Genomic DNA, 26,605 nt, shown 5'->3' with positions numbered 1-26,605 from the left:
AAAATATATTGTACATATATAAAGATAACAGAGAGCATAGTATCAGGTTTTTCTCTGACAACAGATGCAGAACTTAACTTTTATTTGCAATAGCTATTATTTCTAAACAAGTAAAAAAAGTGAAGTTACGATGATGGAGCTCTTTCCTACTAAAAGGACTGATTGATTATTCACTTGGCTGACAAAGATCAGGTAAGCTTTTAAAAACACTTTGGGGGGAGCGGATTTGTTGGTGCTTCCTTCCTATCCCTTTCTTGCAATGTCTCAACTCCGTCAGTGAAAAAAATTAACCCGTTTCCATCTGGGCCATATTGCATTACTTCATCTATAGTCACGAAACCCAACTGACCTTCTTCACTGTGGTTGTCATGTGAATGACTGAGGAAATCACTGTGCAGCGAGCTACAGGGGCTTTTCCAGGACTCCTCCTCTCTGGCCAGTAAATTCACAGCTCAGGGCCTTACTTTGCTATATGTCAGGAATTTTATATTGTTCTATTCTTTCTTATTGTGTAAGGAATGAAGTTACCACCGAGACAATCCTGTTCATGCTTTATGCTAAAGCAGTACAGTGGGTAATACAAGTTGGGGAGAATAGAGGGTGTTGTCCAGTGTTATCCTCAACTTGATGTCACAGTGTAAATGTTGTAAAAATAATTTTCAAGAAATGACTGCAATGTTATTGCAGCTTTAGGGTTCCTTAAAAATCTACAACTCCAGCCATCTTGCACAGAATTTACATAGGCTGATTTAAGTTTTGAACTGGGGATTTTCTCTCTTGGATGTTTCTTACATTTTGAGCTTAATACAGACACTAAAAGCAAGTTTAAAGGCTTTATAATGCAGATGAAGGTTATCTTGGTGTTTACTCAGAAGTCTTGGGTTTTGAGTGAAGTTAAAATAGGTGTTAAGTTTTGATACAAAGGTGCAAGGTTGGGATTTGCCTTGTGTTTTGAAGTCAGTGTGTCCCTTCCTTGTCTTTGCCCTGACTCAGGTTTTGCTTTTCTCACCCAGCTTCTGACTCTCCTTTTTTGAGCAATGGGCTCAGTCTTGGCAGTGAAGTGAGCTTCACTGTTTTGCCCATGTTCCTCTATGGAGGCACCTTTAAAGTTCATCTTTTATTTGTTTTTATTCTTTTCACAAACCTGAACATCTTTATCATTTCTCGGTGACCTTTTTGAGTGTTGTTGCCTATCATTGCATACTTGGAGAACTTCCCACACAATACTAATGTTTCTTTTTGTGGGTTATTCAAGCTCTTTATTGAAATATTTCCAGCTTTCATGGTTGATGTTTTTAGACAGAGCAACTTAAGCACCATGCTACTGATACCTAAAATCACTTGGGTTATATTTTCTTCCATGTCAAGGATTTTAAATGATCATAACATTACTGCTTTTTACCATACTCTGTAGTAATATTAGATATTGGCAAAAGTATTTGAGAAAAAAATTAAGAGCATTAGTTGGCAAAGCTTTTATTTAGCAAGGAGACTTTCTCTGCTTCCTCTGTGCTCTGTTGTTCTGTCATTCAGACTGTCTATTTGATAAAGTGCAGTTTTTCAGGACATAAGAAACCAAAAGTACATGCCCCCTTCACAAGTGGAACTTGGGTTCTGTTATTTGAGCGTTAATTAATCTTTTTTAAAAAAATTATTACAGCATTATTAAATCCCTTCTAATAACTTCTCATACCAGACACATGTTGTGACTGAGAGCATGGCTACGTAGACCTTTCCTTTGTTCATGCTTCAAACATGCTAGCTTGGGCACAGGGCTCTGCTTACAGTCCTTTTACAGGACTTGGGTTTGTCTGAACAGATGTCCCGGAATTGATATTAGAGGGGATAGCACTGACTGCTTTTAATAGCTGCAAAAAGGCATTAAAAAAACACCACAAAGGGGTCAGGCAAAAAGAGCCTCAAAGGTCAGCTTGCAATTTCAGCTGAGCTTGAGTTTATCTTACTTCTTTTTATTTTTGTGAGGAATATAGAAAATTTTTATGGCTAAAAAGCAGTGGCTTGTCACTGCCTAATAGTGAATGAGTCTGCTCTCAGTAAAAGATACATCCTAAAATAAGACCGGACAGGTTGCCGTGATGCTGGCAGTGACAAATGAAGACTGCAGGACCACTCAGGATCACAGATACCTTGGGTAAGTCACAAGACCTATCTTATTTGGGAACTACAGTATCTAGAAGGATTCCACCGTTTATTTTAACTGACTTACTAGAAATAAGAATTCTGGTGCTACAGATAAAACCTTTGTGAAAGTAAGTTAGGAAGGGAGTAAGATATATAGTATTTGGAGCACTGCAATTTCATAGAGTCAATGTATTTTTGAGCTTGTGAGCTTTTCGCAGGCTTTTGGCAAACAAGCTTGCAGCAAAGCCTTAATCACATATTTCACAAATACGTTCTCATATTGTGAAAAAGGAGTTCTCAATTTTTAGATACAGGGTGCTTGCCAGAGCTGATAGATGAACATGTAAGTGGAAGGCTCCAAAGCATTAAAATGTATCTTAGATGATGGGGACACTCCAGAAAGTAGGAAGACATTATAATAACATAGATGAATGCAGACAGAAGCGGGGGGGGGGGGGGGGGGTGTGGGGGTGGGAACTTGACCAACTGACTTTCTAAAGCAGTGTTTGCAGGATTGCCTGACCTGAATACCTTGTTTCTGAACAGATCGTTTCTTGAACTTTTTTGCTTTTAGACATAACAAAATAGAGATAACCTCACAAATGGAATAATCTTTTATGACATTCATATAGAGCTGCATACAGTATATTTACCTCTTGGGTAAATATACTTGGTTGCAAAAGGACAGGCTAGCGGCAGCCCACTTCAGGCTGTAAATCTGATGACTGTTTAATGTCCCAAGTCTTTCTGAGCAAAGGGAGGTGCCTTGCTGTGGGATGTCTGCACTACTAGTGGTGTTCATCCTCTTGCCATAAGCTCACACAAACCTGGTTACCTCATTCATTTTCTGGTTTGGTGGAATTTTTTTAGATGCATTCTCCCATGGGAGCTTCCTTCTGCATCTTGTATTCTTTGCATCAAGTTTTATCCCCTGGAATATGAGGGAGGTACTGCAAACATTCTTTCCACCTTTTTCTACATCAGCTATCCTCTACCTTTACCCAGTTCACCTCCTGTTCTAAGTTTGGACACCCCTCCTTCTTAGCTCTCAGCCTGACACCGGGTGGCTGTTCTGTCATCAGATCCTCTAGACATCTAACTTCATCGCATCTGGCTTGCAAGCAGGAGCAATTGAAAATAGTCTAACACCACTCTCTGTTTTCTGCCTTCACAGGATTTCTGTTCATTTCATTTTCAAAATTACTTACCTAATTTCTTCTTGACCATCTGTGTCGTGTCAAACTGTCTAAATAACCCAATGTATAAATATGACACACACTTCCAGAAGAATGGAGATAATAAATTTTGACCTTCCTTGTTAAGGCTCATCAGCACCTCTCACTTCCACCCCTGTAAGGAATACTTATTGCAAAGGACAATCTATTTAATTTGTATTTGTAGGATTCTCTGTGACCATAAGGATTTGCCCTTGTGGATTTTGTTGCTTCCAAGGTCTATGGAGGTCTGAAGATGAAACAGAGAAGCAGCTGTTTAAGTGAGTTTATAGGATGTGAGAGCAGTCAGTAAATCAGCAAAGGTTATAAACACGAATTATTTTCTTTGAATGACACTTTGGCATGCTTTTTGTTTGTTTTCTTAGCTTTGTCTTTTTCAGTTAAATAGTGGTTTAATTCTTTCAGTTATTAGTAGAAAGATATAAAGGTAAGCATGGTATTGAACAACAGATTAAAACATAATGTAGTATAAACCACCATGAAGCAGTAATGGAAAAATGTGTAAGCTAGGTAAAAAAAAAAAAGTTATCAGAGTACCACATGTCAGAGTCCACAGCCAGTCCCGGAGGAACTTTTTGTGCATGACAGCTACTAGCAGTCACAAGGCTGATGTGGTGACTCTGGGCAGTTACTCATGTATTCAGGTCACACTCTTCTCTTCTTCAGTTACAGCTTCAACCAGATATACAGTATCCTCTCTAAACATTTCTTGACAAAAGTTAGGCTGAAGGCTTTTTAGAAGGGGTGGTTAAAGCACTTTCCATGTTGATATTACCAGTTTGAGAATGAGAGAAAAAAAATTAATCGCTAAATGTGAAAACTGAGAATACATACATGTTCAGAATTATGCCCGACAGCTTAGGAAAGGGGTAAATAGTAACTGTCTCAAGCTGCTGCGCTTTGTTTGCCAGGAATTAATCTATTTGGAGGGGCAAGAGGAGGACAAAATATTTGTGCAGTTGATGTCCACTTTATTCTCACCTCAGGGGAAATACAGATGGTGACGGTCCCAGCAGTTTCTAACCCCAGCCTGGATGATCAGCTTTACACAGCTACTTGTTATGACGTTGACTTGGGGTTAGTAGGGAAATGACACCAGGTGACACAGAAGGGCAGGAAAGGTGTCCCTAAAGATATATTTCACTAATTTTCATGGAGAATTAAGTTTTACGTTTGCATAGAATTTTTAGCTCTTAAGACTTCTATGCTAAATGATTTCAAAATAAGTTTATAACTAGCCTGTGATAGACTGAGTCTTAATCTATTAGCTTTTAATGATGTACTGGAGAACTTAGAGGCTTTCCATTTTACTAAGCTTATTTGGTTTTAAACTCCAGAACCCACACAGAAATGCGGTCTATTACTTAATAATTTCAATATTATTTTGTCATGTATGCTAACATAGAAGTTTTGGAATTTAGTGTGGAGTATTTGTTTAAAGCAGAAGTCTTATATCAAGTCTTTTTTTTTTTTTTTTTTCTTCTTCTTAATTTTAGTATAAGGATGTCATAGTGAAAGATGGATTTCTATGGGACATCTCTCACAATGGTGATTTATTACTTAACATTAGATGGTCTCAGTCCAACTTCTTCCTGGCCATTGTGTAAAGTGTTCTTAAAGGATAACGGTGCTGACTGTCTTGGTAGCACGCTTTGGGATACGCAGAGAACACCGTGCACAAACCAATATTACAGTCTCAGAGTCGCTGGACTCGTACTCACTTTGCAGAAAACACCATTCCCTGGCATTCCTTAGAGACAGAGCCCAAAGATTGAATGTGGATGTTGACTCACCTGATTCTTCAGGTCACGGGCGAGGTCAGTTGCTGGGTATATTCTGGGAAGATTTCTGGACCAGGGACGCAGACAAAGCTGGCCAGAGGGTAAGGTGGGTGGACGTAGGTAGTTTCCCTAGGGGTTGAGAAGTCTCTCAGAAGGTGCTGAGGGTCGTTGCATCAGAGACCAGCTCTGGTTTGCCACTGAACAAGGTAAGAAGCTTGCTGAATAGAAAAAGCTCTTCGCTACACAGAAAAGACTCAGCTGAAAGAGAAGAAAGAAGCACTGTAGTTAGGACTCCAGGAATAAATCTTTAAATAGAAGTACTTTCGAAACACCTGTGGTACCCTCTTCTGCATCAATGAAAGATACGCAGCTGCTTTGCAAGGGGCTGGCTTTCACCAGGTCAATATAATCAGAAAGCTGATATTTTTCCAGCTTCCCATGAGCTTCCCAGAACTGATAGCTATAAATTCACCATAGGGAAAGGGATATCATATTTCTTCTTAAGAGATAAAAGAAGGCTGATGACTAATGCTGAAGTGAATTGTTAAGAGACTTATTTACTTAATTGGGCCTGCTTGTTTGGTATGTGTCACAATTAATTCATTTTTGTTGTGACCGTATTGAAGCAACCTACACCCTTGTGACCTTCTCTTACAATTATTACCATATTCCTCTTTTGAAGCACTGTTTTGATGATGTACTCAAAAAGCTCTGCTAAAACATCTGTAGCATTAGTAGAGAGTCAGATTTTTCCATTGTTTTGAACTCAAAGATAGTAACACTGAAAGAATCATTCTTTATTGAAGTTCTTGGAGGCTGTGGGTCACTTACAGCCCTAGGGTATGGGGGGTCTTCCTTTTTAATTTCACAAAATTACTATTTTGAGTAGGCAGAACTTGTTCTCTAACTAGAAATTCTTTTAAGAAAAATGCGTCGTTGGGTGGTAGCACTCAGAGGCGCCTTGTAATTCCTCTGGTGTGCTGAATACTGTACATATTACAGGGTCACAGGAGAAAGTAAGCAGCTGAAAAGGGGCTGGCAAGTATGACCATTCCTAAACTTGCTGAGATTGCTAGGTGGAATCTCTGCCCCAAATAAGGCATTTTTTTTATTATTGCTTGAATTAGCTACAGTATTTGACAGCTTTTTGCCTAAACCCCAATGGAGCCGTCTGGACACCTACCTGTGAAGGAGAGACCCTTTCAGACATGGCGGTCAGATTTGCAGTGGTAAGTGACTCTGTCAGTGGGGGGCTGCCTGTACAACGGGGGTTTTTATTCCTCAGTGCTCGATCGGATGAAGACTTTGCTGAATGCTAGCCTCCATGATAGTAACATACACTCAATAACCATTTTTGTACTCCTGTCCTCGGCTCCTTTCCCCTGTTTACCTGAAAATCCCAGCCAAATGGTTTTCCTCCGTCACGGTATGCACACAGGCACTGGTGGCACTAGTTCTGGGCAGCAGTCCCAGAGGCGGTGTTCGTTTGGAGGAAGGCGCTCTGCGTGCTGCATCTTTCATTCCAGTGAAAACAGAAGATCTTTTACCAGAAGTAAGTTTTAAACCAAGCCCCCTCAACACTGGTTATTGTATTTGGAAAGCTGCTGAGTGCGCTTCCAGTTTTGTGCACCTCTTACAACAGCGGTGCCTTCTCCTCAGGGAACAGGACCCTTGTGGAGAGTATTTCTTTACACAGGGCTTGCCGATACTGTTTCTCTTGAGCTGAGTAGTACTACTGCTATCCCCAGTCTCCATCGGCTGTCTGCTCCCTTCTGTCCAGATCAAAACTGGCCATGCTTTTAACTTCTTGAAGTACCATGTACCTTTTTTCCTCTTCCTTATTCCCAGTCCTTTTCTCTCTACTTCCGTACAGAGTGCCTTCATGTCTGTGTTTTATGCTGCGGGGAGTTTCTCTTTTGTATGGCAGACTCTCTCAGTTCTCAAAACAATTAAACCCACTTTTTTAAAGATAACGGCTTGCTCTGGGTCTCAGGTTTTTCAGTGGGTAGCCCCGTAAGCTGCTGGGGATTGTAATGCCTGAGGACAGCAGGTGCTGGGTAGAGCTTATCCCAGATGCCAGCCACTCACTGGCGTGCTGCGTCCTCTTGGTTTAACGTTTGTCTGAGCAATCTTCTGTTCTCCTTCAATGTATTAGTGCTCATGTAGCAAAAATTCCTGTGTCAGTAGAAAAGAAAAGGTTTGGAAATCTTCCTTCAGCCGTGATAATAATAATAATCCAGTATAAAACAGACCACCATCTCAGACCAGGCCTTATTCATGCACCACGCAAAGCTGGGTGATTGAAAAAGCCAAAGGAACGGTCTCTCCACAAAAAGAGAATTAGAGGTTAATGCTTTGCCTTGCTCACTCTTGACTTTCTTTACATAATTTGGTTTAACTCCTTGACTATGTCTATGTCTAGAACACTTTGATAAGTGTTCTGCTTTAGAGTACGTATGAAAGATGCTGTATGAAAGATTAATTTCCTTTCCTATCATTGGAGTTTCCTTTCCACATGAACTCATGTGCCAGATCACACAGCATGCAGCCGAGAGGTTGCATTTTATGTGACACCTACAGGACTCTCTTAATGAAATCTGCAAGTCTTCAGAGTTCTTAAACTGTTACTTTCTTGTTTATATGTTTTTTGGCATAGAAACAGAAAAGCTGGGGCTGGAGGTGGGAAATGGATTGCCCTCTTGGAAATTTAATGACCAGCTCTTTCCCTGTGACGTGTGTGGAAAAGTGTTTGGTCGACAGCAGACTCTGTCCCGGCATCTCTCACTGCACACAGGTAAGCCAATTGCTTGTTACAGCACTGAGGAAATCTGTGTGCTTGTCATGGTTTGTTTAAGTGGAGGGGGAAGAAGGTAAGCAGAAGAGTGTGTGAGCCATCCTCAGCTCCTTGCACTTAGAGCAGAGCCAAGCACGGAAACAGGAAAGAATGTCAGACTGGTGTTCAGGGAGTTAACTAACTTCTGGTTCCTTTACAGCCTACTTGTAATTTATTTTTACAAAATGTGTAATTTCAAGTTTGTCCAGTTTCTGGTAGACCAGCCTGTAGATACCAACCGGTTAACTAAGCCTGTGAATGGAGTTCTGAAGAGAAGGCACAGCCTTTCTTACACTCCCCTGATAAGCTTTTTAAACGTCACTAACAACACAAGATTTGGCCTTGGTGTTTCAGATCTGGTAAAACTGAAAGGATTGAATATCTGTCATTCAGCTTTGCTCTCATCATCCAGTTCTGAGAGGAACAGGGGCTGTTCTACCCCATACCAACTTAAAGTGAACCAGCTTCAAATCAACTGAGACTAACAGTTTTTATATAGAAGATACACCTTGTCAGCCTGCTGAGGTGCACTGCACGAAATAACACTTGAAAGCAAGAATTTCTGATGCAGTGCTGAAAAATATTGTTGGTATAATGCCAGTGTATGTTGTACCATCTAGTAAAGCCATGCTGAAAAGGCTCAAAATGCTCTGATCTGTGGTGGTGTGGGGTTTTCCTACTCCTCAGCTGCTCTACTGAATGCCTTTCCCTTAACACTTGTACCGTTATATTTCAGATTTAGAGCAGCTCCTCAGAGGGAAAGGTTGTAAAAGCTGATGTAATGTTTGGTTATTTTAATCAACTCTTTGCAAAATAAAGCCAGGCATGTACAAAAATGTGCTGCCAGGATTTAGAAATGTTTAATTTAAAACAAAATCATTTTTACTTTAAGTTGTTTTAAGTTGTGTAGCATCAGAAATGTGTGACGAATTTCTTTAATTTCTTCAACTGTTCTCTGAGTGAGGTTTTTTCCTTAGTTTGTGTTCGGAACTGGCCTAATGATACAGCATTCCCTTTCCTCCCCATCGTCAGATTTTAATACAAAATCATCAACCATCAACTCTCTGCAAGTGTGATCACATGGGCAACCTCAAGAATAACTGGGCCCAAAACTCAAGTCAAGGAAGTAGTTGTAGATTATTGACCTGTTTCTCTCCTGGCTCTGCTGCAGCTCTCAGAGTAGCAGTTACCCCAGTTTTCCAGTTTATAAAGTTTTATATTATCTGACTACAAATGGTAGAGCAAGTTAAAACTACCCCTAAACTACCTCCAACTTAGTTTCTTTCTGAGTAATTGCTGTGAGCTCCTTTAAGTTTCCAAAATGTCGAGCTTCCAAGGTACCTCATTCTGAAAGCTGCTGAGAGAAACCCAAAGGAATGCATACTTGCTTATTGGCAGCTTTAAAAATAGCTTGCTTCAAAATGAAGTATACATTTAAGGTTTCCTGTTTCATTTTCAGAAGAAAGAAAATACAAATGCCACTTGTGCCCCTATGCTGCTAAGTGCCGTGCTAATCTGAACCAGCACCTGACCGTCCATTCTGTGAAGCTGGTGAGTACAGACACTGAGGACATTGTCAGTGCTGTCACTTCTGAAGGCAGCGATGGAAAGAAGCACCCTTATTACTACAGGTGAGGACCCAGACAAGGGCTGTGCACCAGGCACTGGAATCTGAATGTCTTATCTGCCTGCTAAGGACGTGTTACAGAACCACCCTTCTGGTGTTGCAGGGTGGAACTGCCATGAAAGTATTTGCCTTGCCCTATCTGACTTAAGCTAAGCAGCAAAACCCAGCTAGCTGCCTCATGCTGTTTGACTTGGCTAGCCGTTGGGAAAAGCTCTGGTGTTTGGTGTGGGGTTGTTTTTTTAAAATGGCTTTGTGAGGCAGCTGGGCTCTTAGAAGCCTCTCTACCTTTTTATGCAGTGTTCATTTCAGTTTTGTGTTTGAAAACATCCCATCATGTAGAGAGATTCACAGCAAATCTAAAGCGCTGTGCTTCCAGTTGCCTCCGACAGCTCCGTTGTTTTCAGCCAAATCTATGAAATCAAATAGTGAAGTGTAATAAGAATTGTTATATCGATGTAAGTTTCCTCCATTTGCTAGGGGTATATACATTCAGTGAACAACATGATCAAAGAAGGAAAACCTTTAGGAGAATCTACCTGAAAAATTAAAAGGAATTCCCCAGATAAAATGGTTATTTGGACATTCTCCTTGTCGTATGCACTGCTGTGCGCTCTGCAAACTGATATGCACTCTAGTGGCCAAGCAGATTAGCAAATCACTCTTAGTTTTATTCAAAGTGTCAAGAGCAGATTTAATTACAAAATCATAGAAGTAAGAAATAAATGAGACCTGCTGGATTAGATTATCTAGTCCATCCTCCTGGGAAAGCAAAATAGTGCCCTAGAGTATACGCCTTTTAAAATGTTTTTGGCTTGTTTTAAATGTTAATGGCCTAATCAAAGCAAGAGGAGGGACTCTGTAAAGAAAGTTAAATTAAAGGGCCCTTTCCATTGCCTCTCAATATCACTCTGTTTATGCACTGGCTGTGAAATCTGTATCGCTGCTAATTATTTGCATAGCTGATGACTGCTGTTTTGCAGTCAAGCATAAGAAATGTTTGAAGCCATTTTTACTTGCTTACACTGAAACTGCCAGGCAGTTTTGCACAAGATCCCAGTTTGGCATGGGAACCATTCCAGGGCTTGAAAATAACTCCTGGAGTGTGCAGCAAGCTCTCCGTTTGTCAGTGTATCAGCCGTACTAAACATCTTGGCAAAGCTGCAATGCCTTTTATTGCCCAAAGGAATCAGCTAGGTGATGCGCAGCATCTGGAATCTGTAGTTTTTAATTAACTTTATGATTATTTAGCATCATTATAGCATGTACGGGATTGTTGCATTGTGCCTGCCCTTAATCACATTGGCATGGCCACCAGTTCAAAGGCAGTTCAGCAGACAAAAGTGAACACGCAACAGTGAGGAAGAGAAGAAATCTGTGTAGTGAGTTTTTCTTGCAAATTCAGGGAAAGGCAATACGCTTATGTTTGTGGTTTGTCTATTAATGTTTCTTACTCTTGAATTCCCTTCTGCCTGCAGCTGTCACGTGTGTGGGTTTGAGACGGAGATGAATGTCCAGTTTGTCAGTCATATGTCCCTCCATGTGGATAAAGAGCAGTGGATGTTCTCCATTTGCTGCACAGCATGTGACTTCGTCACTATGGAAGAGGCAGATATGAAGGCTCATGTCAACAGCAAGCACACAGGTGATGATCCCTCTCTCCCAGCTGCAACGATCTCTCTCTTCCTTGCTTTTTAGGTGCAACCTTCACACTTCCCATTAGCACTCTACTTTCACTGAAATGCTTGCTAATTAAGGCCTGATCTCTCAAAGTTGAAGTGAACTGGACTCCAGCCAGGCAAATAATCTGGTAGTGCAGATCAATTTTCAAGCTTAGCAAAATAAATGAAGGACTGCTTGGTCCTCCTCCTTCCTATTTTCCCCTTATCCCCCAAATACCCTCCCCTCTTGAAGTCAGCATACTTTGTTTTTTTCTGACTGGTTTACTGTTTCATCAAAACCCTGGCTTGACTTTAGCACTGATAAGGTGACTTTGAGTGCTAATTGTGCATACCTGGCTATAAGTTTGAAATACACAGTACGTTGAGCTTTGCTCTTCAGTATGTTTGCCTCCACAGGCTATCAGTTTGGAATTTCACGCTGATGTTTAGTTGACACTGTGATTCAGCAATACCATAAAAGTAATTTTATATTAAATAACTGAACAAGTCATGTGTTCTCTCCCTGGTCCTGTTCACTTAATAGCCAAAGATAAGAGCAATAGCAGTTTTCAAACAAGTGCCATATGCTTAGTCCGACTAATGAAGTCTGGCATAATTTAAAGAGAAGAAAATGAGAATCCTAATTAATTTCTCTTATAACACCAGAAGCATTTTGCTGCCACAAACTACTAACAATTGTGTTGACAATACTGAACCTGAACTGCATCCAGCACAATTTTTCCATTGCTAAATTGCTTTTCCTGTCCTACCAGGAATAAAATTGGGAAAACAGGGAGGGGCGAAGGAGGGTAAAGGAGAAGAAGAATACAGTTGTTTGTGCTCATAGATAGAGAAGTTAAATGTAACTACAGAAATACAAACTACTGGAAAGTTCTCAAGGGATTTTATGCCAGCGTAACTCTCAGCACTACTCCACATTATCTGAGGTGTTTGCATCTAATTGCACTTCAGTCAAGGCAAATGAGCCACGTGAAAAGCTTGCACCGGAGCTGAAAACTGAGGTGTACTCTACTATATCTTCCTATTGTGGCTGCTACTTGTCTTTTAAAGACAAAAATACCCCTTGTTCTTCCTTCACCCTGTTAAACTAAGCCGTTCAGCTGGTGATTCAGCCAAATGCTTACACATATGGCAAATACAGAGAGTAAAAAATAGAATGGATCTTCTGGGTCGCTTGACTCCAGTCCCTTATCCTGTGATGTTACCAAGTCATAAAAGGCCTGTTTGTAAGGATGTTGGTGTATGTCTTCAAACAAGTGTAATTGTTTTAAACCAACTACTTCTACAGCCAGGCAGCTGCAGCTTTTCCTGTATTAAAGATTAGGGACCTTTTTAAAATCTCCAGCCTGTCTTACTGACAGTCAGAATACGCATACATTGTTCTTGTGCCAGAACTGTCCTTTATCTGAAACAGCAACCCACCTCTTGCTCCCTCCACCTTTCTTCCCTCCTTCCACTGTATTTATTCCCTTAGTGTATTTGTGAGAACAACCCTCTCCCCTCTACACGTACGTTGAGCCTCTTCTTATACAAAACATAGTTTTCCCACTGTACCAATCCCTTACTGCATATGTTCTTGCTAGAACCCCTGCTCTTGACATATGCAATCACCGCTGTACATGGTGAAATGAAATAAGTAGTGGTGGCAGTGTAAAACAGCAGCAGCTACTGGGAATAGCTCACACAATAACATTCTGTGCTCATATTCACCTTCCTTGAAGGCTCCCACACACCGTGATTGCTCATATTCATCCCATGTTCTGCTCAAATTCCTCTTTTGTTTTCCTTGACTGTTTCCAACTTAAGCGCTCCTCATTCGTAGCAAAAATTCTTGTTACTGGCCTTTCAGGTCATAACCTTTCAGTCTGTACTATTAAATTTCATTCCATTTCTATTACTCTGGTCCCCAAGGTCAGTGAATCTTTCTGTATGATATTCTAGTCATCCTCCCGATTGACAGCTTCAGTCATCAGGTTAGCGCACCCCTACGTTTTTACCTTAGGCTTAAAGGTGCTGCTCCTCAGTTTAAAGCTAGGCACACAGGTCCCGGTATCTGCAGAGGCCTTGATCAGGGCCTTTATCACACAGAGAATATGCAGTTTTAGTAAAGTTTCTTGTAATGATTTGCCCATCCTTGCTTCATTGGCTCACGGCAGTTCTCATACGAGAACTCTCACTCTTGTTCATTTCTAGTGTGTGACAGAGTTTGGGATTTGAATTTCACACATTTATTGCACACATAAGGAAACTCTAATGGGCTTCAGCTTTAGATCCCGTTAAACAACGTCTTTTTAAATCAATTACCTTCAATAAGTTCCTAATAAAAATGGTAAGTTTTGAGACTACGCTGTCACCTCTTACAGTCATTCCTGAGGGTGCTCCTCAGTACAATGAGTGAGATTATTGCCCTTCCTGCCAATTTTACCACCAGAAAGGTGGGGGAACTTTAGCCTGGACCAGCAGGCACTTTTGGTTTCCGCAACCCAAACCTACAGAAGCTCTGTTTCCTTTTTAAGTGACAAGTTCTTAATTATTTTTGAACCCTGAGCTAATCAAGGTGTTTTCTTGGGATTTTTTCAGCCTGGGAATGAGGTACAGCTGCACGCTTACTTCCTGCTGCCGTTACAGACACACACAATTCTAGGATAAACTGAGAGATGTACTGTTGTAAATACTAGTAAAAAGGAAGGAGGTGCAACTATGATTTCTCAACAGATCAATTAATTTCAGACTTGTTCATAAGCATGTTTTAATTAAATTTGAATACAGGTATTTTTTCCTGAAATCTAAACCAGGATCATTGAGATTCCATCTAATCTGCTGTACTAGTTATTGCTGTTTAATCCTGTTTTTCAGCTGAAGAGAGGAAGACACCCAGTGAATCTAACAGTCCATCTTCATCTTCGCTGTCAGCACTAAGCGACTCCGCCAACAGCAAAGAAGATGCAGATATAACCCCAAAAAACAAGGGTTCAAACAACCTGCTAGTCATTTCTGTAGTGCCTGGTACTCAGACCTCAGTGAACACTGAAGAGAAGTCAGAGAAAGGTATGACGCTTAAATAAATACAGACTGTGACCTTCTACGCAGTCGATCTAGCCACGATGTAAGGAATATGTTTTCCTGTTTTATTTTTCAGGCTTTGAATGTGTTTTCTGTAACTTTGTCTGCAAAACAAAAAATATGTTTGAGCGCCATCTGCAAATCCACCTGATCACACGGATGTTCGAGTGTGATGTGTGCCACAAGTTCATGAAGACACCTGAACAATTACTGGAGCACAAGAAATGCCACACAGTCCCCACCGGTGGGCTCAAGTAAGGAAAGCAAGTACACAAACTTTTACTGTGTTAAGTACCTCTAATACTGTAGGGGTAGGACAAAAGGAAGTCAATTAGAAAGGGTTAGTTAAATGTCTGATAATCCAGATTTGGGGCTTCCCTCTATTTAGATGACTCAAGCCCAGTCCTTTAGTGTAGGCTTGCATCATGATAGCAGACCAGTAAAACCTGGCAGCAATTGTAGTATCCACTGGTTTTAGAGCTGTAACAAACTATGATCCTTTCCCTTTTCAAGTCAAATAGGAGGCACTATGTGATAGGTCCTACAGGGAATAAGGCAGCACTACACAGAGGTGCTGGCAAACTAAGAGGGGGTTTTCTCAAGGCATCAGAGCAAAGGAGAGCACACAGCACAGGCTCTGGTCTGCACCTGGCTCAAAGAAACTTAAACCCTGTACAGTCCCTGCAACTAGGTATGACATTATAAAAGTTATAACCTTTGTAGACTCTAATGCAAAGTCAGTCCCCTTCAAGAATTAGTAACTTCAGTGCTTTCTGCTTTGGTTTGCACACCCCAGAACGATCACTTGTATAAACTGGCATGTAATGAGTAATACACTCTTTTAAGGAAAAAGCCCTTTGGCTTTGGCTAAGGTGGTGTCCTTTAAGGTCTGTTGGTGCAGAGCAGTGTTTCTAGAGAATGAACAAGCCCTTCTGTCAAAGTTGGACCCCTGAGGGAAGGAGTGACTGCTGGGGCCATATGCTTGCTCTCTGTGGGCGGGCAATGTGACATTATGCAAGATGTACGTACATCCCTGGTCTCTGTTTGTTCCAGCTGCTGCAGGAAAAGAGGCTGGAACCACTTTGAGCCTCGCTAGGGTTCAGCACAGGACTCCTGCTTCTGTTGCTCTTGCTAAGCAAACTAGTGTTTTCAGTGACAAGCACACCATGTTTAACGTTATCACGAGCAGCATTATCAGATAGTTTGCACTGCAGTTTTTTAAAACTGGTTCTGTTTGCCAGGCAGCGTCTGGTCTCCAGCTCAGTAGTTCCATGAACTGGCATCTGTGGTCACTTGAGATGCGACGACTGAATCTGGGAAGAAGACCAGACTGAGACACAAGTAGTGTGCCAGAACGACGGGATGTCTGTCTTGGACGTACAGACTGAGTTGTCTAACACATTTGGGTTTAAGCTGCACAGAATCTGTTCTATTTACCAAGGAAAAACCATGACCTATGACTCAGGCCTTCCTGACAGAATAGCTTTCTCAGTCTGCATAAGTTATTCCTGTTCAACTCAAGTAATAATTAGGCACCTTGAAAGCTGCACCTAAGAAAAAGCTCTGATTTATCTTTTTTTTAAGGCATCCAGAAAAGCCTGAAGATATCTAAGTAAATTGTATTTTTCTGTTTCCTGTTTGCTGTGGGGGAAGAGAAAAAAACATGATTCCTCCAGCTCCAGGTCAAAACTTGAGATTCTGATCCAAAGAGCACCCAGCCCGGGAGAGGTATGTGTGCACAGACAGCCGAGTCCTCTGTTGCGATAGAGCTAATCACGTTAGTGGCCTCAGTGCCAGGCTCCCTCTCTGGATCAGAGTACTTGATGAGCATCAGTAAAAGTGTCTGGATGTTTTAGTATCCGCTTGTCCTCCTGTATTACTCACTGTGCTCAAAAGTCTCGTCATTAGCAGGTATACTAACGTTAAACCTGTATGTGCAACCAGTTGTAGCAAGGGAAAACGCACAGGGAGAGAAAGGCTCTCTGCTTAGAAATTATCTGAAAGCTGGAACACAATCGGCAGACCTGCTAAACGGTGAACGCAGGTCAGTGGCACGTGGAGACGTCTGTAAGGCAGTGGCCACGTGCCTTGGTCGTATCTGTTTGTCTAGACCCGCTCTTTTAGCTGCCCGGTTCCATCCGGAAGGGAGTGTGCTTTGCTTCATGCAGCAGAGGTTGCTGGCACGTAGCTGTCCTCACCAGCTTCCTCTCAGCTACATAAAAGCAAAAGCGGGTGTGTTTTGGGGTTGTTAGTGGCCAGGCTTGTTCAGCTCAGGCTTCCTTCCAAGCTTTCACGATTCCCTCCTCCAGCCTTCTCAGCCCTTTCAGGTCCAGGAACCGGGGGTGAGGGCCTTTGCCATGTCCACCCCGGTCCGGACGCTTGCCGCTGTGAGTAAGCGGAGCCCACATCCTGTTCCCACACAGGAACAATTCCTGCTGCGGCAGAGGCGGCTGTAGGCAAACGCTGCCAAACACACGCCCCCTTGGAGCATGGCTAGCTCATCTCCCAGAAACGGGAATCCCTACAAATCTTCCTAACACTGGCTTTCAGCTGCTGCTAGCAGGATACCCAGCAAGCTTGTTGTTCAGGGTCACATAAAAGGAATTTCCTAAGCTTTTGCTGTACATGTGGTATTACAAGTTTATTCCATCTTTACTTAAACAGCTGTTTCATACTCAACTGTAAACACTCACTTTAAACTACTTCTTAATGGAAAAAATGGCCAAAGCGACTTCGTGCAAACACTAGGAATGTCGTTACACAAAGTACCTGTGAATCAGTCACCCACTCTGCACTACCCAGCCTGCTTTGCAGAATCTTCCCCGTCAAGGTAAGCCAGAAGATTACAGAGATGCTCCTTCAGAGGGAATCAGTGTTTTCCTAGGAATGCGTGAGCTCTACTGCCACTAAATGGGCAACCCTCCTCTAAGTAGAGACGTGTCAAGGTGAACCAAGTATTCGACAGAGGCTTCACAGGGAGAACTAAGTGCCTTTTTCTCCTCTTTAAGTAGGTGAGAGAGGGGTTGAATGACAGGGTTAAACCAGGTCTGCGGGTCTTCCAGCCGAGTGACTTCTCTTTCCTCTGTCCCTGCCTTTCCTTGCTGTGTTACCAGGTGCCCGTTCTGCATCTACTCCACTAACCGCCCCGCAGCAATGGAGTGCCACCTGAAGACTCACTACAAGATGGAGTACAAGTGCCGGATCTGCCAGACAGTGAAAGCGAATCAGCTGGAGCTGGAGATGCACATCCGAGAACACCGCCTTGGCAACCATTACAAGTGTGACCAGTGTGGCTACCTGTCCAAGACCGCCAACAAGCTGATCGAACATGTGCGTGTCCACACCGGTGAGCGCCCTTTTCACTGTGACCAGTGCAGCTACAGCTGCAAACGCAAAGACAATCTCAACTTGCACAAGAAACTGAAGCATGCTCCACGCCAGACTTTCAGCTGCGATGAGTGCCTGTTCAAGACTACCCACCCTTTTGTCTTCAGCCGCCATGTGAAGAAGCACCAGAACGGGGACTGCTCCGAAGAGGAGAAGAAGGGCCAGTATTCAACCTCCAAGGAAGCCAGTCCGCTCCTACCCGTGAACAGCTCCAGAAACCTCCTGTCACCCCTCTCAGTTATGTCTGCCTCCCAGGCTCTGCAAACAGTGGCTATGTCGGCTGCACACGGCGGCGGGGCAGAGCCAAACTTGGCAGTGAAAGCCTTGGCCATCAACGGCACTTCCCTGTGCTTTGATAAATACTGGAACTCAGAGTTTGCCCATCTTATTCCTTTAACAATGTTTTTCCCAAAAAACCACTACGATCTCACATTCCATCCACCCAGACCTCAGACTGCACCGGGAGGTGCCTCTTCACCTAAACACTCCTTCCTTGCCTACCTTGGACTAACAGAAAGGGCAGAAACTGTCTGAGGGCAGTTACATTCTGTACCAAAAATACCCCAACAAACCCAGCAGGTATACATTGCTGCAACACGTAGACCGAAGAAGTAACGAACACTTGTACTATATCATTAGTAAGGTTTAGAAAATGGCTCTGTGTGTATACTTATTGCATTGACATGAAAGCTGCTTTATTAAATCTTCAAGAGGTGACCTACTGCATACTTCTACCTTCAGAGGCATGTTCCCAGTACTCTTATCTAAGAAACTATTTTGTCTTGTTAAGCTGAAAAAGAGTGTCCTTAACGGCAATCAGCACTTGTAAGATTACATATTGATGCATTTTATTTTTGGGCTTTGTGTGCGTGCGGGTGCGTGAAAGAGAGTCTGCCTGTAGCGTGCCATGACATTGCTTTTGCACATCCCTTGTATTGGCTTATTTAATTATTATTCCTTTCCCTTTTTCACACATTTGCTCCCTCCTTTCCCTCCATCTCCCTCTGAACTTTAGAGCTGTGGAAGGAGTAACGCTTGGTTCAGGGTGGACCGGTGTATTATTTCAGTGCTGTTTGCAGCTTCCTTTAATTGTTTGATGCCTTGCACTCAGTTGTCAAGGTTTGAGGATTTGGGGTAGAACTGATGAGGAAAAGGTTGCTTTCAGCACTGCAGGATGAGAGTATGACAATGAGAAGCGTGTGTATGTACACACACACACACACACACACACACATGCAGTGTGTGCAGTCTACACACCCACGCAGCAGGCCCAAGGCTTAACTGTTACACAGGTGTAACAAACACCTGCATCTGGGCCATAGCATACATCTTTTGTTTTAAAAGGGCATATATATATATATACACACACACACACTTTTTTTTATATATATATATACTGTATTATGCAGCGGTTACCTTTTAGTTTGCAGGAACAACTTGTGTAACTAGAATGCTATGGTGGAAAAAAAAAATCCGACAAGGGGATTAAAAAAAGGGTATGGATAAATTCTGGGTATAAATACTCAGACTAAAAAAAAAAAAAAGGCAGTTTTGCACAGTGCTTTAGTCTTGCACTAGTTTGTTTCTCACTTGCAAAAAAAAAAAAAAGAAAAAAAACAAACTGTGGGCTGAAGGTAAGATGACTGTTTATTTGAAAAGGTACTAGTAACTTCTTTGAACTAGAAAGCTATAAAAAGATGCTGTTTGAACCATACAGTTCTCTTTTATACCCTCAGTATTTAAATTGTACTTGCAAATTCTACAGTCCTATTGATAACCTCCATGTTATTAGTAATACTTTATTCCTTTTTGTTAATGGCGGATAGAGCATACACTGCTAGGAAGCTAACTTTATACTTATTTAACGCTCCTACTTGTGGTCATTAAAATGACATGTTATATGTAGCACTTTATTGCAGGAAGAAGCAAAAGCGGATTGGTTGTGTAACCTTTGTTAATCTCAAAATGCCAAGAGTGATCTTAATTTAAGAGAAGCTAACTGACTGTTAATTGCATTGTGTTTCTTAGATGATGTAATATCCAGGAAGAAAGATCAGGAGTAAAAGTACTCTGCATTAAAATTGGAAGTATAAAATATGAAACATTTCAAAATTATCATTGACTTACAGGAATGCTTTCTTACTGGATTGTTTTCCACAGTGTCTCTTCAATTCGGATCTTGCTGTCTTTCACCAGGTATTAGAAATGTCTGACCTAGTTTTTGTCAGTCCCCTCTCTGTCCCTTGGCCAAGCCACTGTAGGAGGTGCCCTGAGTCACATCTAACTTACTATCCACCCACCATCATGCTATCCTGAAGGAGCAACTTCTGCAGGTTGTTGGGAGGTGGGGGGATCCGACCGGCCAGTTGGAGCCAAGCCCTTGTGAGTGACAGCACTAAAGCAACACCCAGGTCAGGAAGGCATTTCTGGTCCACAAGGGCTCTTCGCCATATGCACAACTAGAAACATAACTCAGTCTTCATTAGTTCTTAAATGAAGCTTGTGTAGAAATACTTTTTTGATGCAAAACCTGCATCATTGAACATAGTTGCAGATTCCTACATTTGTTCTGCACTGAGATGGCCAAACATTCTCCACTGTCATGACCAAACTCTTCCTGTTCGTGTTGGGGGATGATATCCTAATCTGTGCACTCCTGTTAACATACTGGAAGCTATTTACAAGGGGGAAATATCCAAAACAGTAGCAGGTTCTCATTGCAAATTATTAATTGACAGAGAAGTCCCACCATTTTGTTTACATTCCAGCAGACAGTTTTGGTTCTAATGGGCATGTGGCAGTTCTGTCTGTCTATGCAGTAAAGAAAAGCCATCTGTTCCAAAGTATGTAGAAACCTTTGTAAACAACCTACGTAACTCAGGGCCCTGTTTGCCATGCTTTACTCCGTCAGAACTCCGGGTAACACCACCACACACACCCCCTGCCTGGAGTACAGACAAAATAGGAAATGCTGTATTAGCAAATACTCAAAGCATAAAGAATTGAGTATCCCAACAGCATGAAATACGCAATCTGCATCCACAAACTGTATCGGTTCTTTAAAATAGACTCAATGCATATATCTCCGACCCCACCATAGATGAGCAAACACTCCCAAATTAAAAAGCTTGTTTTTCAGACCGACAGGTAAAGCACAGCTGTCTAAGGAGGAAGAAATAGGAATATTAGTAGGACACTATGTAAGCCAAATGGCAGTTTAAATAGGGCTGGAACTTCCAAGGATGAGCTGTCAGCATGCGAACGCCATGTGTTCGACGACGTTCCACTGTACCAGTATCTGACATAGTAATGTTTAATGTACCTGGGAAATTTATTTAGCACTTTGGAAAGGATAAACTAATTCTTTCTGGCAAGTTATAGAAGTTTTCTCTGTAAGGAAAGGTGTGTTAGGAGGTTTTTATTTTTTTAAGAAAAAAATACAGTATTTATCAGAGCTCATGCATATTAAGATGATTGGTTTGCAGTTCAAGGCTAAAGAAAGGAATGTTCTCCAGAGGTTTCCCAGACTGACTAATGACCAACAGTTCTGATAAATTCCGCCCCCCCTCCCCCCTCAAAGGTAATTTCATACTGGTTTTCACTATGCATTCTTTAATGAAAGCTAGCATGTTTTTCCATTTGGTAATTCAGTTAAAGTTCTCAGCAGTTTTTTTCTTTCTCCTGTCTTTTTTTTTTTTTAACTTGTATTTTTTTCAAATATCATTCTGTCAAGGTTTGTGTACATTAATAAAAATTTGTATTGTATAAAGCTTTTTGCATTATAAGGCTGTACAGGGTCATTTTGACAGTAACTGGTATATTTCTTTGCATCTTATGTTGCATTGCCAATTTCTAGTGTATCCAGTTTGGAAGTACAATATACTCTAATTAAAAAGGTTGGCTATATTCTTGTTTCTTTTTGGTTTTCCTTCCTCTCTTTATTTTTTACCTTAAATATATTTAGGCTTGATTTGGAGGGACAGCAAAAGAGTTCTCCAACAAGATGAGAAGATAGAAACTAAAAAGGGAAGATGTTATCAATGGTTGAAATGGAAAAGGAAAGCTCTGGTTATTACTGCTGATGAAAAAATATAGCAAATGCTCCTAGGATGGCTGCAGGACTTCTCTCTGTGGGCTCTGGACAGGTACCACCCCTCCAGGGCAATTCTGCAAGGGGGATAACGCCTCTTCTGAGGGGTCTGCTCAGTTGTGAGGATGGTGGAGCGCCCTGGCCCTACTCTCCTCAGCCCTGCAGGTCAAAACTCAGACCCTTAAGCAGTAGTTTGATGAACCTGACCTTGCCTGACAGCAGCCCCAATGAAATCAGGTGAACTTGTAAAAAGGAGTTACACAGTGAGTAAAGGAACATCGTGCATTAAGAGATTCTAATGGAAATCTATGTTTTTAAATTGTAAAAATACCATGTACGCATTTTGTCAGCATTTTAGAAAAAGCTATTGTTTTTCACCAAAGATTAATGAAATAATTAAAATGCACAGAGGAGGCTAAAGATGGATAGCCTAAGAGCAGACAGATTTCCAAGAAGCAAAGATATTATTGGTTCCACTCAACAAGAAAAGATACTTAACATCCTAAAAAGAAGTTGGAGTATTTAAACACTAGCCAAGAAAAAAAAAATCCGGGTATTCATTAGATGAAAATTATCCTCAGATAAATTAATGTTAACATTAAATACAGCTGGATTGCCCTGTGCCCTCAGTTAGACAGTGTTAAGGTCTAATCAACTGAAAAATAGTTATGGTTATTTCTGCTGGGGTATGGACACTTAATTTTCAGAGCCTTTGTCAGTACCTTGTTGAAGTACATGGTGCTCTTAACAGCTCGTGTGTTGAACCCACTACTCCTTTCGCCGGTGACTAGTTAGGTGAAGGGAAGGCAGCCTGAGCTTTGCCATAGGGTTGGTAAGTCATGTTCAAGAAGATGTGGTCTTCCTCTCCTCTGGCACAGTATCTGTAATGGAAAATACACAGTGATCGTCTGTGTGGTGGGGTTTTGGGTTGGTTTTTTGGTTTGGTTTTTTTTGCCAGACACAAATAGTTATCCTAGCAATTAAAAGACAGTCATGCAAATATTCTAATTTGAACGGTATTTCAGAGGTTGATCTACCAAGCCCTGATTATTTCTTGATGGTTTTAAAACAGACCTCTGCTGCGTAAATTGCTTCAGTTCTGTTGTAAATTATTATAAGCATTCGCTTAATTGAGGTAACGGTTTAAGATGTAGGTTCAAATGTTCAGTCAAAACAAGCAGAGACAGTGCAGAGGGTGAGCCGAAGAGCACCTTGGCTGGCAAAGTGGCCGTGGCTGCCTCTGCACGAGGAAGAAGCACTGTGCCCTATTTCACAGCGCTGCAATGGCCCTAGGAGGGGGCTGAGCAGAGGGCTGAAGTATCCCACCCGCGTAAGCAGTCAGCTAGCAGTTAAGAGCAAGTCTTGTAGCAGCTCCAGACCTGGAGTCTTACTCTAAGCTTTTGTCTAAAAGCTCAGACTCAATGTCAACTGAAGGACCAACCATCCTCCTGTACTCCCCTCTCTAGCTTTACCAAAACCGTATGTCTGACAGCAGAACCCCATGCGTACCCATGTAGGCGTATTACTGCCACATGCTGATGTGTGATAAAGAGCCACTGTCCTTTGCAGCAGGCGGCCGTAACACGCTAATTGTAGACCTGCACAATTTTAGCCAATTAACTCAACCTTCCCTAACCTGTCCTTTCCCTAATCTGTCTTTTCTGACACGTACACCAATACACAGGTGTGGTGATGGAAAACATCTCGGTTTGTGTATTGACCCTCAGGACAGCAAGAACTGCCCTGCTCTCATTGCGCATGTGCCATATATGTTAAAAAAAAAATTACCTTAAAAGTGGACATTTCTTCAAGCAGAATTATTCTTATACTCCTACACCCGCCACAGTGATCATGAGCCCAGCAGAACAAGGCCTTGGGAAAAAACCCAACCCTGAAGTTTTCTGTAATACTTGACTGTAGAGTGACATTCTTCTGCAGGGTATGGCATCATTTATGGAGAGCCAAGTTTTAAAATACAAGTTTTATGCGTTAGAAATTTATCAGTCCTGCTCCTAACAAACAGGCGTCTGCATTATATCATCCACCCTTCTATCTGTTGCTAATTGGCCTCCTTGTTGACAAGTCTCAGCAGCAAGGTTAAGTACTGGCTGTAAAAGCAATCTAGCCTCTTGCCCGAGGGGGTCAGAGCTCAGGCAGACCGTGCAGGAGCCCGCACAGCCTCTTCTCTGCTATATATTTTCTGGGAGCTAATAAAACACCAGCGCAATCACTCCTACCCGGAGGTCTGCCAACCGCTACAACGTCTGCGGAGCTGCACTGAGCGGTATGTCAGCTTCTCATCGCAGAGGCACTCAAGCAGTCCGCACGGGAAAAGGCATCATCTTTTGCGTCGAAGTTTTGCAGACTACCAGTGAAGCAGCTAAAACTTCCAGAAGCGACAGCCAACCTTGGGTGCGGGGTAGCCGAGGCCCAACTGCCCAGCAGGAGCCCCTGGAGAAGGGATGGGGCTGTGCTTAGTGCCCCGAGTTCGATGCCCACTGAAAGGGGAGTGTCTTCAAGGTGATTCATCTTGATCTAACAAATCCACTAGCTGCTTTTTAAAATCTTGGCCAAAAAATCCCGGTGGGAGGCCACAGGGATCAACCAGCTGCCTGTTTCCCAGGAGCGTGCACCAGCTGGTGTACGGCACCGCTGGCATCGAGCCCAGCGGGGCAGCTCAGATGTCGCACGTGTCATGGCAAATCCAGGCGCGGTTAACAGGTTACATCAGAGCCAAAGACCAGAACTTGGATAGTGGGCTTGTGGCACAGTGCTCGGGAACACGCTGCTGTGTGCACTAGGAAGCCATCCAGTTGCTAGGTACCAGGCAGTGCATCAGAAGTGCAGCTGTTGTGCTTTCACATGTGCACAACAGCTGTCTGACCAGCGCAGCAGTGGCTATATCTACATGTACGACTCTCTTAAGTATCCACCATCTTAAAAAGGAAAAGGGGTAGGGGGGTGAGGGGGGAAGAAAGAAAAGGAAAAAAAAGGTAATTCAGAGCTGGAGCTGAGTAGTAGCAGGGGTGGAGGACGGGGACACACATGAACTCAAAATGTGTTATTAAGTTAAAAAAAACAAAAAAAAAAAACCAATGAAGGAAAAAACCCAACACACACGCACCCACTTCCAAATAAAAACCCAACAACTGTACAGCAGAAGAGCACAAAGTGACACTCTGGCACTGCTTTGCAGCCTTGTGAAGCCTCTCTGACCTGCTTCCCTACCTTTAAGATGGGTAGGGAGGGCATTCCAGGCTAGGAGGTGGGTTTGCTTTGTTTTGTTTTGTTTTTCAGTTGCTCCATTTCCCTCCCCCTCAACTGTAATTAAAACGCAACATATGGCACAACCCTGAAAAAACCCTCACAAAACCAACAGGTTTTCCAATTTAGGCAATAGTCAATGAAAAGAGGCTTTGAGTTCCTGTACTGTCCTCTGTTGTTTGCATGTAGTTCTGCTCTACTTTCCTTTTCAAATCTCTACATTCTATCACATACCTTTTTTTTTCTCCAGCGCTTCTCAGACAGCATTTCACTGGAACTGCAGACTTTGGATTGTTACTGTTCCGGAAGGTGCCTGTTTAAATAGAGAACAGAAACACGGTCTCTACCACTGGGCCCCTAGACCTTCGTGCCAGTGTTCGCAGCGCAGCCTCCTGTGATCAAACCCCAAACCAGGCCCCGCTTTCTGGCCGGGCGACAAAATAGCAAATACTTTGTTGGTTCTGTCCCTGTTACTGCATGTTCATTCACATGCCAGGACTGAAGAATTTGCTTTTTAACAGATTCAACAGGAAGCCAGTTGGGAGGGTCAAAGCTCGTAATTGATGTGCTCACGCGTAGCAGAGTAGGACTTCAGACCCTATTTATGCATAACTGCGGGAATGACTACGAGCACGCTCTCCCCAGCTTGCTCTCGCTGCCTCCTTAAGCATTTTGCCCCAGATAACCATGTGAGCCCGGTCTAGCCCCTACTCAGGAAAGGCTGGCTTCTCTCTGCCCGAACACCCACAACAGCAGCACTACCACTGCAATGCCCAACACCGACTCATTTGCCAAAAACGGCAGACCTAAGGGCTGGAGCACAGCCCTGCCCGGCCAGCAGTGCTGGGGTGCTGTGCAGCGTCACGCACACATGGTTTGTCTGGGTACTGACAGCGAGTGTTGCTTGAGGAGAAAGCAAAAAAGTCATTTGGCTTCCTTGTAGGACTAACTTTGTTAAAACTATGTGGGTAGATTAATGCAGAACTTCTTGCTAGAACCAGAAAAATAAATTATGATAAACTATAAATGTCTTTTATTTCTTGTATTGCAGGGATGAATGCTTTCCTGATACCCAGACTTTCCAGTACACAGTGTGCAACTGCGTTCCATTACAGTCAGAGGCACTAGTTATTTTAGCAAGAAAATCATAGTGGTTTTTTGTCCAGAAATTGAGAAAAAAAGTTTAAAAGGCACAGGAATATAAGTAAAGGTAAACAGTTGCAGGAGTGCCGTCTCCATATGATTCTGAAATAATATGCATACATTGGTGGCTGTCACGCATGCCAGTGACACTTTTAAGACATACCAGAATAGCTCTAGCTGCAGGTGTTATCAGAGCAATGCCTGTTTGCACTCTGAATATTTAGTAAGCAAGCACTAAGACTTCATGGCTTTATACCTAGCTACCTATTTTAGCAGGACTGCGCACCTAGAACTTAAAGGAAAGGTCTAAATATAATGTTAATGTGATTTAAAAGTACATACTGCATCTTTTAAATTGACA

At 42.3% G+C, this 26,605-nt stretch overlaps 1 protein-coding gene across 5 annotated transcripts in view; it reads left to right on the top strand.

The window, feature by feature from the left end:
• Positions 1-21,653, top strand: part of ZNF827 (zinc finger protein 827) — a 106,380-nt gene extending 84,727 nt beyond the window's left edge. Inside the window, exons 9-15 of one of the 5 annotated variants that reach the window (XR_008732482.1) lie at positions 7,815-7,952; positions 9,451-9,622; positions 11,094-11,260; positions 14,154-14,345; positions 14,437-14,614; positions 15,602-16,088; positions 17,025-17,608. Coding sequence is in view for 2 of the 5 variants with exons in the window: in XM_027807727.2 (XP_027663528.2) it covers positions 7,815-7,952; positions 9,451-9,622; positions 11,094-11,260; positions 14,154-14,345; positions 14,437-14,614; positions 17,474-18,281 (1,655 nt within the window). In the remaining 3 variants the exon portion in view is untranslated. Of the gene's footprint in view, positions 1-7,814; positions 7,953-9,450; positions 9,623-11,093; positions 11,261-14,153; positions 14,346-14,436; positions 14,615-15,601 lie in introns of all 5 variants that reach the window. The other 4 variants (XR_008732485.1, XR_008732486.1, XM_027807727.2 and 1 more) reach the window with 4 other exon arrangements.
• The last annotated feature ends 4,952 nt before the right edge of the window (positions 21,654-26,605 follow it).

The sequence above is a fragment of the Falco cherrug genome, chromosome 1, assembly GCF_023634085.1.
Source record: "Falco cherrug isolate bFalChe1 chromosome 1, bFalChe1.pri, whole genome shotgun sequence".
Classification (NCBI taxonomy): Eukaryota; Metazoa; Chordata; class Aves; order Falconiformes; family Falconidae; genus Falco; species Falco cherrug.
This window is presented reverse-complemented; position numbering and strand designations above follow the sequence as displayed.